Raw genomic sequence first — 19,747 nt, 5'->3', positions numbered from 1 at the left:
TGAACAAGTTTAATATTATTAAAATAAAAATAATTTTACATTAAAAATTCTAAAAAATCCGCGAGGAGGCGTTATACCTTTGATTGGTCGTCGGCCATTAACGTTGTTGATCAGCGTTGGTCTTCTTTGTTGGCTCGGAATTACGTCAGTTTGGCAACAGAATGACCGGATTACCGAGGAGAATTATCAAAGTAAGATGGCAAACGACTTTAACGTAAATTTACACGCGATAATTCGGTAATTCTACTAAAAACACAGTTAATTATAGGTGTATGCCGCATGATTTAAGCCTAATTCGTAACCAACAGGAAATAACCCTGTACGATTGGGAAAATTATAATAGTCATTCGGTTCCGTTTGCTTTCCAGAATCTCATTTCGTACGATAAATTAAACGAGATCCGAGTACAGATTCTACACTCTTAACAAAGCGTCATAATCCCGAGCCTTTATTCATCGACCCAAAGGAAAAATCATATATACCGAATATTACACACGTTCTAACCTCTAACTTCAATTTAGTACAAATCAAATTAGAGAAAACTCCATTAATTAAATGTATTTTAAGTGCACTTTAACAGTTTCCAATTAGTTATAAAATAAATTTTCTAAATACTTGCTTTAAAACACTTGCATATAAATTTAGAATTTTAATTGTTCGTGGAAAAATTACACGAACAATTAAAATTGAACAATTGGTAAAACTGAACAAAAATAATTGAAGAACATAAACGTAAAGGTTTACGTTCTTCGATTATTTTTCTGACAATGTAATTAAAAATGCAAAATTTAATTACCGAACCCGGTAATTTTAAACGCCTGTTATGAAACGGATGGTTTCTTTATTTGCTACGATGCACTTTTAGATTAAAATTGATCCGATATATAATTTTTCATGGATCATTAATAATTAATTTCGGTTTTCTAAAACTTGGCAAGCCGATATGTTCGTTTAAAAAACTAAAAAATTGGCAGTGGATATTTTAACATTTTATATGTACACATGCAAGAAATTTAAACGAACTTATTATTACTGGTATAAATTATTGTAAAATCTCGTAAAAAACTGGTGAAACCGGGTTGTAAAAGCTCAGCAAAAATATCTAAATGAAGGAAAGTTTTGAAACTTGTGACGTAAGAATAGTGTGAGCAGATTTTACAGCAAGACTCAACTTGTGAATAAAGCATCTCTACAGGATGTTTTGGATGATGCAATGTCATCTTGAAGATAAATCGGAAAAATGAGCGTCGTCGCAGAAAAAGGTTTCGAGTTTTACTTCGTAGCTAGCTTTCTTAGCTGATACTGCTCGAAGATGTTCTAATGTTCAACCAAATTAATGTAGGTGCGACAACTTTAATGTGCAAAGTAAAGCTTGAAGCCTTTTTCTGTGACGATGCTTATTTTTTCAATTTATTATCATGATGTTGCTTCATCCAAAATTTCCTGCAGTTGTAGTTTATATAATGTTCACTTTATTCACATGTTGAGTCTTACTGTCAATTCTGCTTACACTATTCTTTATGTCACAAATTTCAAAAGTTTCTTTCATTTATATATTTTTGCCGAGCTTACCTTTACAACCCGGTTTCACCAGTTTTTTTTAATGGGATTTCAAGTATTTTCCAGTCATCAATAACTTCGTAAGAGAATAGTTTTCATGTTAACTCTATATTCGTCTGACAATCGTGTGATAGCTTGCAGATTTTTCTCAGTGTCCCAGAGAATAAGTGTGAAAAATCTGGTGCTGATCGGGCAGAGGGTTTACTAATTAATAAGGGGGTGAATTCATGGTGAAAGTATTAATTAATGGATTAAAAGTAATTGCAAAACATCATGTCACCCAATTAGCCAATGAAATGTTAATATTTAAAAAATGGGCTATAATATTATAAATACTCAATAATAAATGTTTAATAAAACCTTCAAAAGTACCACAAAAGAGGTGATCATCTCTCGAAAGAGCTATTAAGCATTTGCAGACTCCTAGATTTTCTGGTAGTTTGATGTTGCTAAAACTTCTCTCATAAATCTAGTGAAAAAAATGTTGAATTTGGTATTGTGTAATTCCAGAATGATCCAATAAATTTTTTCAAAATTTAAGGCTTTCCATAGTTCTCATCACAAACACTAAATATTTTAAATTTCTTTCAAATTGGTTCATTGGTGTTGAAGATATTGGCACTTTAGCGTTACACATGTGGCTGAGCTCTGATATTTTAACAGAATGAAATGATAATTTCTGCAAATTTTCTATTTATTATGGACTAGTGAATTTTTTCAAAACTAGAAAAAATTTTATCATATACAAACTCAAACCATCTAATGCAGAAAACTTTCTTTACTCATGTTTTTAATCATCTTAAATGATCATCTTTGGGAAAAATTACATTCTACAATAATGAATGCCAAACAGTTTTTCTAGAATTATAGAACACTAATTCAAATACATTCTAGAAAGATGATTCTATCATTTAAGACGATTGAAAACATTTGAATAAAGTTTCACTGCATTAGATGGTTTAGAGTTGGTATTTGTACAAGTATAGTTCGTTTTATCATAACATAAAATTAAGTAAATCTGTTAAATTTTATTTCACACACAAATTATAAACAACAGAGCATTTTTTTACAGTTTTTATTCTAATTTTTTTTTTATAACTTTCACAGATAACATATAGACTATATAATAATAATTACTGTCTTTATATTTCACTTGCTGTCTTACTCTACAATAATTTATATAATAAATGATTTTGTAGATGACATTTTGCTTCTGTGTTTTAGTTTAATTGCAAATGAATTTTAAATCAGATTTACTACTGACCATTAATCATTATTTGGATTTAATACTAATAATAATAATAATAATGCAGAGTGAGAATTCATGACTACATATATATATATATTTATGACATATATGTTTTATTAAATATCAGTTTTAAAAAGATATTAAAATAAAATGAAAAAAGATATTTAGAATTTTTAAAGAAAAATATTCTATAAAAAAATATTTATTATACAAAAAATACTTTGAAGATTATAAAGTAAATATTGATTCTAGATTGAACTTTTTAATACATATTATTATATGTATTAAGTGGGAAATAAATCATGTTAAAGTGGGGAAACATTTTTATTGTCATCTTTATTCCAATCAGTGATTTTGTTTGTACTTTGATCTTCATATAAATTCTTAGAAGAAAATAAACTGCAAGCTGATGCCAATGGACTTGTTAAAAACATTATAACACAAAACATTGATAATGATTTGATCTTGAAGAATTGAATCTTATCTAAGTAATAAGAGAAATAGAATTCTTAAAATTAATAAACAAGTATATTAAGAAGTAAATTTACGAGAAATAAAGAAATAAATGATTTTTTAATCGCATACCATTGCAAAAAGCTGCAGTATAATGATAGAATGTATTGTTTGTAAATTTTGAAATATTTTTATCATTTGATATGGAAAATATCATCTGATAAGTTTTATTAGTTGGTCATTTTGTAATATTTTATAATAAGAAGTTTTATAATAAATTTTATGCATGCTGATGTAAATTATGTAAAATAGTTAATTGGAAAATTATGCATTGAAAATAATACCATGAAATTATTTAGCTATTTTAGACATTGATTTAATAGTTCTTATACAAATTTTATAATATAGAAAAAAATCTTACTTAAAATACTGTTTATTAATTTAAATAATATAATTAAAACTATCTGACAAAGTTTAAATTTGATGATTATTTATTTCAGAAAGATAAATTAAACTTTTTGAATTTGAGTACATTTTAGATCAGGGTCTCCAAAATGGTATTAACTCCCAAGGTTCAAAAAGGCTGTTTTTGGAATCAATTGAGTTATTAATCAAATGGGTTATATATACAACAGTTTAGAATGCTATAAATATGCTCACTAAGTAGATTTTTTTGTATGAAAAAGGTTTGTGAATTAATACTGGTTCACTATATTTATTTACTATTATTATTATTAATACTGTAGTATTAGCAAAAAAGAAAGGCCAATAAAGATCAAGGAACCCTTGGAAGGATCAACAGTCAAAACAGTTTGGTGACCCTTGCTTTAGATCAGATAGAAAAGTTATAATTCTAATGTATGTGTGCATTTCCTGGAAACAAAATGATATAAAGGTTGAAATTTATAGGAATTGCATTAAAGATAATCTGAAAACATTTTTTGTGATTTGAACCAGTCTATAGTTCGTTACAATTTTTTAATATGTAATGTTATCAAAAATAACAAGATCATGTGTCATCATCATTGACATTATCAAAAAGTAAAAGTAGTGAATACATTTATTACATTATAAAATTCCAAACACTTATGTACAAACTAATTCTGTTTTATATATTTAGAATAATTTTATTATTATTATTTAGATGCAATGTAATATACTGGTTTGACTACAATACAATCTTTTCACTAAACATTCTTTGACAGAAATAATTTCTGGTCCTTTCTTATTTATAACTTGGTTTTATCAAGATCTATACATACCATGTAAAAATAATAAATAACCTATATATGTGTGTGTTTTCAGATTTAAAATGTTTATGATAAAATTTGAATAAATGCATAGCAGTAATAATTTCCTTATTTTACTTCAACAGTTTTTATCAAAATTGTTTGAGATCACTTTTTATGCTCATTATAAATTGAAGTTGAATTCAAAGAATTATGATAAATATCAGTGTTTCATTATTATAATAGTAGAAGCATAACAAACTATAACAATATCTTGTCTTATTTATAAACATAATAGGAAGCAGAGATGCAGTGAAAATATGGTTATGTGCCCAGCTGTAGGTATCAATTGATATAAGTTATCAATATTATTTTATTTATTAAATCAATAATAACTGCATATATTTTCAGAAAATTAACTTAAGACTTTGACTATATAAGGGAATGCTTATACTTTTTAATAAACTTTTTATCACACATTCCTAATTTTGTTGCTACACCACTAATACACATTTTTTATTTATAAATCTTTGTTTGATTACATCTTAATAAACATCCATCAATATAATGTCTCTTTGCAGTAACTTATGCATTACAAAGGAACCCTACCTAATTACTATTTCAATTTTAAAGTTTCCTTTTTCAATCTTGATTTACTTCAGTTCATTTTTCTGAACTGTTTTATACTGTTATGATTTACTAGAATTTAAATCCATTATGAACTCAATAATTTTTTTGTTACTATTATTCTTTGCTTTATAGATTGAAAAATTATTTTAATCTGATAGTTATAATTGTTTAATTTGATATATCAATAAATATATATCTCAGGAATATCTAAGCAAAATGGTAAAGACAAATGCTAATAAATAGTTTCAAACAGCAAACCATTAGCTTAATTCTGCATGAAAAATATAATTCAATACTTAATGATCATGAGGGTAGGAAAATTCTTATTAGCATGCCTTGAAATATGAGATCTTATATGGAAATTGAATGGGCATCTTGTATTTCTTTATTGCTTTCGGGATTGCTTTTAAAGAGTGTGTATTATCATTCTATTACTCTTATATATGCAACAAAATAATTATCAGTTATTTTCCTATGAGATATGTATTTGATGATATAGATTGTCGAATTGGAATATTTTCTGTATGCAATATTTTTCGTGGAAAAAATATATGATGATATAATTCAAGTCAAAAATTGTTAATATGTAAATAGAAATATAGTAAATATGAAAATTCTTTATAATTATTGTAACTTTTACCCTATTAAATAGTTTCTGGCTATAGGATTTGAATATTGCCAATTTTTTCATTTATTTTTGAATATTTACAGCTCTTGTTTATTTCATTGTACTATAGCTCTTGAAGGACCTTACTATCTCATTTATTTACATCATCTGCACTTTATGAGAAGTTTAACGAACCTTTTTCACAGAAAGTGATTGTTAGATCTTTATTCAACCTTTCCTTTTCTTGGGACCAATTAGAAGTGCATAAATAAAATTTAGATGACATTTTTATGTAAATAGTAAAAAGCTCTTTCTAATAAAATTCTAAGTGATGGCTAAAAAGTTGACATTGACATGCATCTACTGCATTTGCTGCCCACTGCAGAGCTAACATTTGTCTTACTGGATATAAACACATTCAGAAAAATATTATTGAATGACATGTCAACAAACAGAATTGCTTGTAATGGAATAGATTTTTATATTAAAAACTACTCAGTGAAGAGTAGAAAAGATAGAACTTCATAGAATATAACATAGAAACAAACTGATACAGTAATTTTCTATTGTTAAATTGCTAATAATTGAACTGTTAGTAAAATTGCAAGTGCTGAAATATTACATTGTTATAAAATTGAATCGTATTTAATTGATTCAATTTTATAACAATATATCAATTAAATATTCAGCAGCTGGGGGATTAGTTTGCCTGATGATGCCTGTTCGACATGGGCAAAAATGTTAGCACCTCTGAACTTCTCCACTGGATACTAGGTTTTTAGTGTTATTAAAATTTGGTTTTTTAATGGTTATTTGCCTATATTATTATTCACAAGTTTACTGTGATCTGTCTTTATTCATAGCTAGTTTTTCATATTTATAATTTTTATTATTAAAAATATAAAGCACAATATTTAGAGAATTCAAATATTTCATATGTTTACCAAAAATTTCTTACATTTCCTGCATTCAGAAATTTAAAGGCTTTCAAGCAAAAATATGATATCCTTAATAGTAAAATTATGCTGTATAATTATGAACAGGTGACTAGTTTCAAAACAAGCAGACAGCTGGATTGAAAAGAGGTTTCTAGGATAGCTCAAAATAATAGTAATAGTGATGTGAACTTCATAAATAAAACAAGTGACTAAAACAATTAACAGGGCTTTTAATTGATAACAACATAAATTTGAACACAAAAGATGGCCAGTTTAACACAATGGGCTTACTTGTATCACATGTCAATATACATTTCATTATGATGTATTTACTCCTTGACATGAATAACTGTCCATTTGTCTGCTGAATTACTCATTATGATTCTTCTGTTTTCTTCAATATACATTTTCTTTCTGATATTCTTTGCTTATTCTTCCATTCTGATAAAAGCAACTCATACACTTGATTGTTACTTCAAGCATGTTAATCCTAGTAACTTCCACAAATATCAAAGGAGGTAATCAACCAAAAAGGATAATGGTGCATAAAATGTGTGGTCACTAGGCTGTAAATATTAGCGAAAAAAGAAAAGAAAAATACACACGATCTCTCGTATTTTTTCTCATTACTAAATCTTAAAATTCTTGACCCATATTTTTATTAATGTGGTAAACTTGATGAGCTCTTAAAGATATTGGATAATTCTGTAAATTTCCTACATGAAATTGTTAGTATTCTCAATTTGCTTACTATTAGCCAATCTCTTTAACCTCAATTATGTGTTAACTGCTTGTCTATATGTATTAAAATAATTTATGGCCTACATTTTTATTTGTTTAAGAACTATAAAGTCCTTTTGAATTATTTATACCATTTAATTAGTTTGCCCAATAGTTTGTTGCATAAGATACAATGCAAATGTATAATAAGTTTAAACATCTGAATATTAAAATCTGGTATATTTAAGAATATTCTTTGTTCTAAGTTCTTGATACAGTTTAGTTAATTTAGATGAGGGTGCTTTTGTGTATTGCTTTTCTTAAAAATTTTTACTGTTTAACATTGCAAGTGGATTTTTATTAATTTGATTTACTATAAAAAACAATAAATAATAAATCATTTATACGAAAAGTCTAAAAAAAGAGAGAAGAAAAGTATAGAGAATATAATTATTTAAGTTTTAATAGGAATGAAAATTTCAATAGAATTTTGTGGAGTATCTGTTAAATTACATGTATAAAATCACTCATAATGTGAATTTTGTATGTACTGCAATAAAAATGTATTGAAACAAGGAAAAATATGAAAACAGTACATAACATACAGGAGTTGAATTTCATTTAATCATTGAAATGAATTTTTTTGTCATTCTTGCTCAGTTCGAATGCATAGAGGATCTGTTGAGACAAGAAAGCCCTCAAAAACATTTTATCCATTAATAAATGTTGATTTCTATATATTATATAGCATTTTTTTTTAATTTTCTTTGATTCCATGTAGTCTGTAAACTAGTAGAGTTAATTGTGCTTCACACTAAATAATGATCTAGTGTGATGTTACAATGTAACATATTCTGTCTTAAGGCATTAACACCAACATTTCGTTCAAAAATTGCAAGTACTTTTGATAGTTTAAGACTATCCTGTTCAGATTGATTTGATTAGACTCAACTTGAGTCAGCCTGAAGTGGATAGTTGTAAACTATCAAAAGTATTTGCAATTTTTTGAATGAAACATCGATTTTAATGCTGTAAGAGAGAATACGTTACATTGTAACATTATACTAGTCTGTTAACTTGAAAACATACTGAAATTTACATATAATATAAAAAATAATATTTGTAAAATAATTCAGTTCTGAAAATTTCATATGCTCAGAATTTACTATTTGTCTATAATAATTTCTATTCATAATTATCTCTATCTAGGTAAATAATTGTTATTGGTATATTTTAATTGATTCTTAATATTAATTCTCAAAATCATTTCTATCTATAAAGACACACAGATGTGACACAGTTTATTTTTTTATAAAACATTATTTATTCTGTTTTTAGTGAAGAACAAAGTAAAATATGATTATGATTATAACTAATAATTTATCATTTTTGTAATTTTTGCAGTATTCATTAAATTAAATTTTACAATTCAGCAATATTTAAATTCAATAATAAATATATACTTAATAGCCTCTTTCAGTAGAAGTTGCTGTTGTATAAAAACTTTTTAAGACTAATTGCACTACCTTACATTTAAATCTCTTCTTTAAGAAGTTTAAACTGAAGATTTGACCCAGAATTTTCTGTACAGAGGAAGTTATTGAATAATATGTTTAGTTAAAATAGGCAGAGGAATTTCCTAGAATAAATTTGACGGTAAATACATTGAATTGAAACTGCGTATTAACTATTTTATTGTTTAATTTTCAAATAAACTATTTGAATGATATTTTGTATTGTATACATTATTGTAGATGTAATTTTACTTTTAAATTCTGATTTATATTCTATTTGAAGGTTGGAATTAAAAGATTTGTATTTTACTGACTAGTTTTACAATCAATTTATTGATTCAGGTTGCTATAGGAATTTATTTTTGATTATAAAAGTATTGAATAATATAATAATAAACATAAACAAATTCATAAATATCTAACCTGACTACAAATTATAATTTCAATTATATATTTGTAATCAAATAAAAAAAAAATAAATTAAGATATTACATATACCTTGAAGCTTTATAAGATTATAATATAACCAAAACTAGATAAATGCCAAACATTCTTATTTTGGAATGTTAGATTTTACAGCAGATATTGATTTTTAAAGTCAAATAATTCATGTCTCAGAATATAAAAGCCAATAATGATTTAGTCGCTCAGTGCAACTTTCAAACATGTTATATAAATTCTGATTTTTGATCATGTTTTGTAGAAAAGAATGTCCAAGTTATTTAAATTGTATTTAAATTTTCTCTCTTACAATGATAGCGATTCGTTTGTAAAAATATCAAGAATATGATTTGCCTATATAAATAAGTTTTTATTTATAATATATATATTGGTAGATATTTTATAGCAAACAAGTTTGAAAAATTCTATACACATTATTCAAATCGGTGTTTAATAAGTATATTTTAAATTCTAGCAATTATCAGTTTATTTGTAGTAATGAGCAAGGTTTTTACATAGTAGAATTAAATAAATAATTATTAAACTAAATGTTTATTTATTTAAATAGGAATATGTAACTATTTAGTTTTTGATGTTCTATTTTTTTTTCATAAATTAATACTAGAACTTCTATTTTTTATTTATATAAATAACTAGCAGTTACCTGCAACTCGCCCTCATGGATTTTGCAAGAAAACACCATTTATATTCAGTATTTCAACAACCATAGTAATTGTTATATAACACCTACCGCTGAGAATCAAATAAACTGTATTCAATTTGATCAATTTTCTGGAACGTTTACAGTTGTTCTATAACCGAACCAATATGCAATAACAAATTTGAATTTAAAATGGTTCGAACATTTGGTTAAAAAATCAAAATATATATAAATTTTTATAACGTCTGAAATGCTATCGATTTAATATGCCTAAGTACTCAATGAAGACTAAATATAGTTGAAAACAAAAAATCGTATCTAAAATAGTACAGTAGAAGCCATTCTTCAGGTTAATGCTCTCCCTATCCCCCCGCAGGGGAATTTTGAAAAATCCCTTCTTAGTGTGCACTTTCATGACATACCCTAACGTGTACCAAATTTCACCTCTTTAGGTTCAGCGATTTGCTCTGGGCGATGGCCCAGAGCAAACCGCTGAACCTAAATGAATCAGTCAGTCAGGACAAGTAATTTTATATATTTAGATAATTATATATAAAATAAATAACACCTTTAACCATCCAGCAATGAAAAATGTTTAACTGGATGGTTAAAGGTGGTGTTTATTTTGTTTAAGATAATTCCAGTATAAGTTCTTGTGATAATTATATATTTGAGGCATTTAATTATTAATAAAATAAACTTTAAAGTCTTTTTTTATAATTTATTTGGATTAAAATAGAAAAATATATATAGGAAAACAATTTTATATTGTAAAAATTAGAAAAGTTTTATAGAATAGTAAACATTATTACATAAAGTTATGTAGAAGTCTGACTTGTGCAGTTAAATGATTCTGTTTCATCTTCAGGTTTTAAATCTTATTTATATAACAGAGAAAGTATGGTGACCAGTCAAAAACAAGACCCAAGATTTTTACATTTTTTGACTTGGGACCTTAAACGTCTAGAAATGCAAAAAAAAATCACTTTATAATAATTAATAGTATAATACATAATGCGTTTTTTTAATAAAATATGATAACAGTTGATGTCACAATTTTAAATTCTTTTTCCGAGAAAGTTATACAACTCACTGATGGCTATTTTTAAAATGCAGTTGATCTTGAAATAAAAACTGGTGACTTCTCTAATTCAGATTTTCCACTCTATAAAATGCATCATTCCAAATCATACTAATCAGTTCCTGTATGAGCAAGTTTATATAATGAAATTAAAGAAACAAATTTAGTTTAATGCCATTGATTGCAATTATGATAAATTTTGATAACGATTAAGATAGAGTTTCAGGGTATGAGATTTAAACTATCTTATCAAAAACTAAATAAAATTACTAAATTATAACTAATGACATCTATAATTTAGTCTAATTTGTTGTTTGCTTTAATAATGGAGCCTTTATTTCTGAATTTAAATGGTTATGACTAAATATTTATATAAGATATTTAGAGAAAAATGCAGTGAAGTTAATTTTAATGAGCAAAAGAAATAAAAGTTGTAAGTGCTAAACATTAAAAAGAGTCCAAGTGTAAATTTTATTATATTTTTGTTGACTTTTATAACCTCTGTTAAACTTTTAGCAGGATTCAGTACAGTACGCTAATTACAGTTCTGTATATCAATTTTCTCGTAACCCCACCAAGATGGCCATCTCGGTTATGTGGCTAGAAATTGTATACCAAAGGCAACCACGTGAGTGCGATTTTACTGTATACGCCAGTAAAATGCGTGTATCAAGTGGACGAATATGCAAATAAAATTCCTGTTAAAATGTAATTTTTATTTTTTAAAATCTGGGTTTATTAAAATATTATTTTAATGCAACATATTTTCTTGTAAGAATGTTTTTATATGATGATATGAAAGAGATTAATCTTCTTGTTCATAAATCATTGTACAGAATTTTAATAGTATTTGCTGTATAAAAGAATTATTAAAGTTTAAATCTTGTTAATGTAGACTGAATATTTGTAAAATTAAAGTACTGTTTGATGTGAAATACTGAAATTTACATGCATGAATAAGTATAAAATAATCATGATACAATCAGTTACAGAAGAAATTTGAATAGTAAAAATTGCCTAGATAAAAAAAGTTATCTGGCATTTTGCCACGACTTAAATTCTAGTAAAATATATAATTACTGAAACTTCAGTTAGGTGAATATAAGCTAAGTAAATATTGATTATAAATAGGTCTGTAAAGGCTGGAAATGAAAAATAACAGCTGTGTAAAAGAATTTCACTACTTTTAAATATTTTTTTTATTTATATATTGTTAAAATTGTTTTTTATAATTAAATATAAATATGTATAGAAACTATTTAAATTATTTATTCAAAAGAATTTTTATGGAAAAAAATTGAAAAACGTGTCGGTAGCAATTTATAAATTCGTCGGAAAAAATCATTAGCATATGAATTATGTTTTAAATTTTAAAATTAACAAATGGAAATGACTTACACAAGTGTTTATGTCGATACAGATACATTTTGAATTGTCTTAAGTACAGATTTTTAATATTTTTGAGTTAATTAAAAAGCGCTTTACGGACGGCTTAGGTAGGCAGATTCTAGACCGATACTAGTGAAAATGTTTCTAAATCATATTGATATGTTATCTATTATATAAACTGACTGTAGTAAAAGTATCATTAGAAATCGTAAATACTAGATAAATTTAAATTGAAAAAAATTCACTATAGTCTAGTAAAAATTTTGTAGTAATTGTTTATGAAACGTAAATTTTTGTTGGGTGATAAATCATTTAAAACTATTACACTTTATTGTAAAAAGTGAAAAAATAATTTTTTTTATTTTGTGTTGAAATGAAACATTACATACACTTTCACATTCACTTTAAATAATTATGGTTTTTTCTGATTATTTGTGAGTTCGTTATTTAAATATTGTAAAATTAATTGCAGATTTGATGGTGTTTCAGGTGGTAGTTATATAATCTCATAAAATAATTATAATTTATAAGTTCTAAAAATGAATATAATTCTCTGAAAATATTTAATTAGATTTCTAGAAAGCCAATTATATTTTTTATTGGATACTTCATGCTATGCTTCGATAAAGAAAAAATGAAGTTTAAATTTGTTTTGGCAAGAATGTAGATTTTTGGATAAATATAATAAACTATAACATATGTAGTTTATATTATAGTTTATTATAGTATAACTAGAGTGATGATGATAAACAAATTGTTACGATAAGATATCTTAATAATTGATTTAAAGAAATTAAAGAAGAAATAAGAACATATTTAAGATAATATAATAAAGTAAAAATGATAAAAATGTTTGATTTCTGTATTATAAATGATATTATAAGTTAGTGCTTCTAAAAACTCCAAAAACTGAATTGAAATGTTAAAAAAACATATATAAGTTTCATAGATTTTTGTGCTTACATTTTCATCTATATATGTTGTTAATATTGTACTACTATACTTATAAGAGCTCTTATAGACGGGGCAAAATCGGCAATATAGTCTACAAGGTGCAAGGATGGATCAATAAATAACCAGCCGAAAACAACTGCATGGCCAGTTATTTATTGATCCACCCTTATACCTAAAAGATCTTGCCATTTTTAAAAAGAATTTTTTATTTTTGCTTTCTGTTTTTAACGTTGGTTATCACAGAGAAGTCACTGAACAGTTGTTGTATTGGTACCTTTACAGGTAATTTACATTGACAGAGAAGTGCAGTGCTCTTATTAGCCACAGTAAGCTGGCACACACAAAAGGATGTTTTTGTATGCAAGGTAGACTCATAAGCAAAGCAGGAGATGTTTCAGAAACAAAACTAAGTGATTTATTACATATAAGAGCATGCTCTTATTTGTATAGAAATATGTTACATATTTCTGATCTGTTTGGGAATATATTATTGTCAGTTGCACATTAACCTTTGTATGCTATATTTATGTTTTGAAAGCTGCTCATCAGACCAATATATCATTTCCTGTACAGCTTTGCACTGTTGAGAAATGTTGAACAGTGACAAATACGATGTATTCAAATGCAATAGAGGCTATAGGATTAAATACGTAATTAGTTGCCATAAATTGGCTAAAAATTATTTTAATCATTTAAAGTCATTGTTGAAAGTTAGTTATTTATTTATTTTTGAATGTTTTGAGCAATTTTCCTACAAAAACTACTACTGTGCAGATGATAGTTGAATTGCAATCACTGTCTGCAAAATAAGTTACATATGCAATTATCTTGCGTATTGATCACAATTTAAATACAGTTATTTAAAGATATTACAATACACTTTCACAAAGTTACAGCACTGTTTTAACTTTCCTACTTTAATATGGCAATGTTCTCACTATGAATGTGGCTGTAGCAAAATGCTACATTGATAGTAAACACAAGTCCATTTGCACTACTATGACAGTAATATGTGTAAAATCATAAATGCAAATCATTATGTAATTCTTTTTCACTTATAAAATGTGTTAGGCCCACCATTTTCTCCAAATTTTGGTTGTTGTTATATACCTGTATATATATTCATGAATTATTATGAACATTATCATTATTATTTTAATTTTTAGCTAATAATGTGTTCTCTTTAAATAATAAGTTAGAAATTTTATTGTATTTTAAACTATGTATTTTATATCCCCTTTTTTTTGTTTGAATTCATCAGACAATTGTTAGATGGTAGACAAGATGCCCTTTGCACCCACTTCTCAAAGATGTGTGTGTGTGAATGTGACACCAGGATTGTTTATGTTTATTAAGCAATGTTGTAAAGGAATTTTGCCTATTTTTCTGAATCTAGGGACCCCTCCTTCTAAATTTTTAGCAATACCAATTAAAAATAATTAAGAGAAACAAATTAGAATAAAAAATGACCAATTGTCATAAATCTCTCAACATTAGAAGGAAAAGACGAATAGGATGACCGTCATTTCCCCCGTTTTCAATAGTGTTAGGTGACAACACACCTGGTGGCGGGATCCTACCCTAAACTCCCGTAATCCAATTTTTGATGGTCCCCAAGCCCCCGCACTTCATATCTAGTAAATTTCATCCTTAGATATACAGACACGAAATCCCACTGTTAAAATGTTGATCTTATGGTAGTTTTGACTGATTTTGTATTGGTCGCAGATCATCCATACCCTTACTCTGCACTCATAAATGAATACGTTTAAAAATGTGGACATTGTGAAACACTGTAAACATGAAAATAAAATGCCTGTTTACATGGATTAACTGTTACTCTTATATTTATTGGAAGAGAACAAATACAGAGATTTGGCATATTTCTTTTAGCTTTCTATAAATAGATTAAAATTGAAATTATTTGGTCAGAAATGTTAAAATATCTTCCATTTAACTGTAATTACTCATACTACTTTTGTAATTGGCAATTAATAAATGTTTAATAATTTTAGTTACTGAAATTTATGTAAAATATACTTTTTCTTCTTATTTGTAATTTTTAATGTTTTATATTCAGACAAGATTAGAATTAGGAAATGTAAAAATCTTGATTTTTCTTTGTAGTTTGCAGAAATGCAAATTTATATTATTTTAATATTATAATTTTGTTCTTCAGATTTCGGGAATGCTTATAATGTTATTTTATATTGTGTTTTTTCCCCCCAGGAAACACAAAGATTAATGGCTGAACCAGTACCTGGTATAAGTGCCATTCCAGATGAAAATAATGCTAGGTATTTCCATGTTGTTGTCACTGGACCACAAGAGGTAAACTTTTAATATTTTTAGTTACTTGTTTAAATGCATTTTGGCTAACATCAAAATACTTTCTATTACATATGCAATTATAGTTTATTAATCAAAGAATATTTTCAGGCAGTAAAGAAAAATGATATGATGATGATGATGATAAATATTTTGGATTGGTTTAAATCTTTAAAAAAAAAACACGATGATGATGATGCATCACATTTCAAAGAAATTTTGTCCACAAATTTGTATTAATTAATTTTTTAACAAGTTTGATAAAAAAAAATTAGTTTCCCTTAACTTAAAGTTTAATTATATTTAAATTCCAAGAATAAACTAAATTTCTGATGAAGAAAAATTAGTTCTGTAGTACAGTTGATGAATACAGCTTTATTGGTAGCAGATGTGCTAATTTATCTTGTTATCTGCTACTATAGTCTCTGCAGTGAAAGAGTTGAGGGTCTATGTCTGGATGAAAGGAGATGTGATTAGTTGAGATAAAATTATTTATGATGAAGATAGTATAAAACGTTTTAAATATGTAAAAAAAAAGCAGAGAAGTCAAATCCACATTTCCTCCATCCCGTTCATCTGATGTAGACTCTTCCATCTCGGGCTAATTCATTTTTACATCCAGATTACATTCGTCTGTACTAAAGAAGAATTAATTCTAATGCAAAAAGTTTTTAATTAATTCTAAGAAATGATGATATAAAAAATGTTCTCTTCTATTAATAAACTAGCATTTTAGGTTATTCTTTGAAAGTTTAGGATGATGTCAAGTTTCCGTTTCACAAATTTGTAATAACATTTGTGTTGAATTTGTATGGTTCATAGAATTTTATTTGGAAAGGAAGTTCTTTGAATGAATTCATTGATAACAAAAACTCGTTTTGTGGATGGTTATAATTGTTTAAATGTACTTGTTCGGATGTGATGATGTGTCATCTGGTGTTTTATACTTAGGGCTTTTTTCTAATCTGTTGTCTGTTTAACAAATTTTAAATCTTAATTAATCTGTGAAACTACATTTGAAAATGGATTCAAATGAATTTTTTTTAATATTGTAAAATATCTAAATCATCAAATTTGTTCTGAAGTAATTTTGACTGTCGTATTGGTAACTGAGCCCGAATCGCATTACTAATCGAGCTGGATTCGTCGATTAGTAGCTTCTAAATAATATCTATTTACGGACTAATTTAAAGAGGTCTGAGTAGCATAATTGTCAATGAAAATGCGCTCAGTAAGTGGCAGTTAAGAGTTTGAGTCCTGTTTTTGATTCGTCTTTCCTTCTAGTTTAGAATATTCTAAACTAGCATCCCCCGTCGCGGCTTCACCTACTCTTATATACATATAGAACTTAAAATTTGAACCAATTGTTCATTATTTTTGGGTGATCAATCACTAGCCCCCAATAACAGGTCAGTCTAGATTTATTATGTTATCCTCAGGTGAAAACATTTGCCCTGATTAGGATGAATAGTGTAAACTCGCCAAGTGTTGTATCTCTTTTGATTCCAGGATAGCCTTCAACATCTAGCCTACATTTTAGCCTGAACTCTCCAACTCTTGTGGAAGAGCGAAAAGTGAAGCTTCATCACCTAGTGGGTGATTCTCAAACTACACACTAGTAGTGAGTGGCTGCGGGCGGTAAGAGCGCACGTGTGGCATCCTGCAGACCTTGACATTCCCGTATCATCTATCACATTTTTATGAAATTTTTATAAAAAATCTGTATATTTGATTAGTGGTAAACATTCCAGGGATCTTAAAGATTCTAGTTAAGATTTGGTAATGATTGGTTCAGTAGATTTCGCAGTTAGTTTGAAAAAACAAAAAATATGTTCTCTGTTTATATAGTAGTATAGATTAACTTAACTGTACTTATTAAATTTAATACAAGATAGTGACTTATTCACTTGTACAGATATGATGTATTTGGACTAAAGATATTTTATTAGCCAAAATGTGGCTCAATAATGAATCAGGCTTGATCGTTTGATTAGTAATTTGATCGTATTATTTAATTTCATATCTATTAGAATATCTGATGATTATGAAGTTTAAGAACGTTGAATATTTAAACTGAAAATTTATTGTAGTTTAGTCTTTTATATTAATCTTACTTTGAAAATAATTGATAAACTCTGTTTCAGTCTCCGTTCGAAGGCGGTGTTTTTAAATTGGAATTATTTCTGCCAGAAGAGTATCCGATGTCTGCTCCTAAAGTTCGCTTTATGACCAAAATATATCATCCTAATATCGATAAACTAGGTCGAATATGTCTAGATATTTTGAAAGGTAACCCTTTTTATCCGTTCGTAAGCGTCGTAAACTTCACGATAATTAAGACCGGTCGTTACTAATTGCAGATAAATGGAGTCCCGCACTTCAAATCCGAACAGTATTGCTCTCTATTCAGGCACTACTGAGTGCTCCCAATCCAGACGATCCGTTAGCAAACGACGTAGCAGAACAGTGGAAAATAAACGAAGCCGAAGCTATTAGAACCGGTAACGTATGACGATAAGAGCGGTCTTTATTGTAGTAATTAATTTGTTCTAATTCTTGATGCACTTTATAGCCCGAGAATGGACACGCTTATACGCAATGAATCCTTGAAGATTTTTAGGTTAAGAACACTCTTTGGGAGGTCATGGGGTCATGGTTCATTTGCTGGCCATAGACACTCAGGCAGCATCAATTAATGATGTAAATTGTCCTGGTCACCTGACTGCTAGCTTTAGGTTTTGTGGACCCCTTGTTTCTGAAATCTACTGCTTTGTTCCCACCATGTTCTGTAAATAAAATGTTTGTACGGAAAATTCTTTTCAGTAAACTGTAAGATTTATTCATCTGACCTAGGATAAAATTTGATCAAATCAAAAAAAAAAAAAAAAAAAAAACAATTCATCACATACCTAAATTATAATTCATAGTTTTTCTCAAATTAAATTTTCTTGTATAAAGACGAAAAAATTTTTTACCCGGTCCCTCGATAAGGTGTACATTGCAAGTAACTTAACCTATTAAACAAGCCTTTTTTTTTGTTGTTGTTTTATTTGTCTCGTTTCTTGGGGTTCATCTATATGTAGCTCGTTTTCAAGATGTCACAAATGTTTCTAGTCACATCATTCCTGTTTCTGTCACCAGCTTGTGTGATAAAACACTTCTCTTTAAAATTGGCAACTATTCACTCTATGACCAGCAAAAATCATTCCTGTGTAAAAAAAAAATTTCCAAAATTCATCCGAAAAATTAGCTTGCAAATTGTGCCTGAACTGTGCCGACGATAATTATATATATAAAAAAATATGGTCATTACAGTTTAATTCACAGGGCCGCATGCTGTGCATCACGTCTAAATGTAGAACTGCCAGTGACGACGAATTGTATTTCTTTGATCGTCTCTTGGTGCAAGATGGAAAATTTTACAGTTTTTTTTATAATTTTACGAATTGAGTGTGTAAATTAAAGACTTCAAAATCTTGTTTCATTAATTTGTGTTGTGTGTCTGTGAAATATTACAAAATTCACCCTAACAGATTGCTGATAAAAAATACGTTTAAGGATCGTATAATAGTACATTGTGTGTTCGAAATATAAACAGGTAAAAATATTATATATTCTGGTTTAACACTTTATTTTAATTCTACATCTCTGTGGAACCTTTTATTATTTTTTTGATTAAAAGTATCTTTCGGAAATCCTTTTATTATTATTATTATTATTATTATTTAATTATTATTATCGGCAGTTTGTTTTTTGACGACCGATACGAAATAATTTAAAGGAAGGAAACACTAAAGCGTTTCAAAATGCAAGAAGCTCGATGTAAAATAGCAAACAAACAAACTCTGTAAAAGTATACAAATCTGATGTGTTTGAAATTATATAATGTTGCAGATATTCAGTTTCTACTGTTGGAAGTGTAATATAATTTAAAAGCTTATGAACCATTGTTAAAAAGTATCAGTTATTCCAATAAAAATTTAAAAATTCACT

The 19,747-nt window shown here is 27.1% G+C and overlaps 1 protein-coding gene across 1 annotated transcript; it reads left to right on the top strand.

The window, feature by feature from the left end:
- The first annotated feature begins 77 nt into the window (after nucleotides 1-77).
- Nucleotides 78-19,745, top strand: LOC136975794 (ubiquitin-conjugating enzyme E2 N). The gene is made up of 5 exons (XM_067270917.1): nucleotides 78-191; nucleotides 15,656-15,757; nucleotides 17,899-18,043; nucleotides 18,115-18,255; nucleotides 18,327-19,745. The coding sequence occupies exons 1-5, from the start codon at nucleotides 162-164 to the stop codon at nucleotides 18,362-18,364; spliced, it is 456 nt and encodes a 151-aa protein (XP_067127018.1). The 5' UTR covers nucleotides 78-161; the 3' UTR covers nucleotides 18,365-19,745.
- The last annotated feature ends 2 nt before the right edge of the window (nucleotides 19,746-19,747 follow it).

The sequence above is a fragment of the Centruroides vittatus genome, unplaced genomic scaffold (genome assembly GCF_030686945.1).
Source record: "Centruroides vittatus isolate TY-2023 unplaced genomic scaffold, ASM3068694v2 contig_388, whole genome shotgun sequence".
In the NCBI taxonomy this organism is placed as follows: domain Eukaryota; kingdom Metazoa; phylum Arthropoda; class Arachnida; order Scorpiones; family Buthidae; genus Centruroides; species Centruroides vittatus.
The sequence above is the reverse complement of the archived record's forward strand: the minus strand, read 5'-3'. Positions and strand labels throughout refer to the sequence as shown.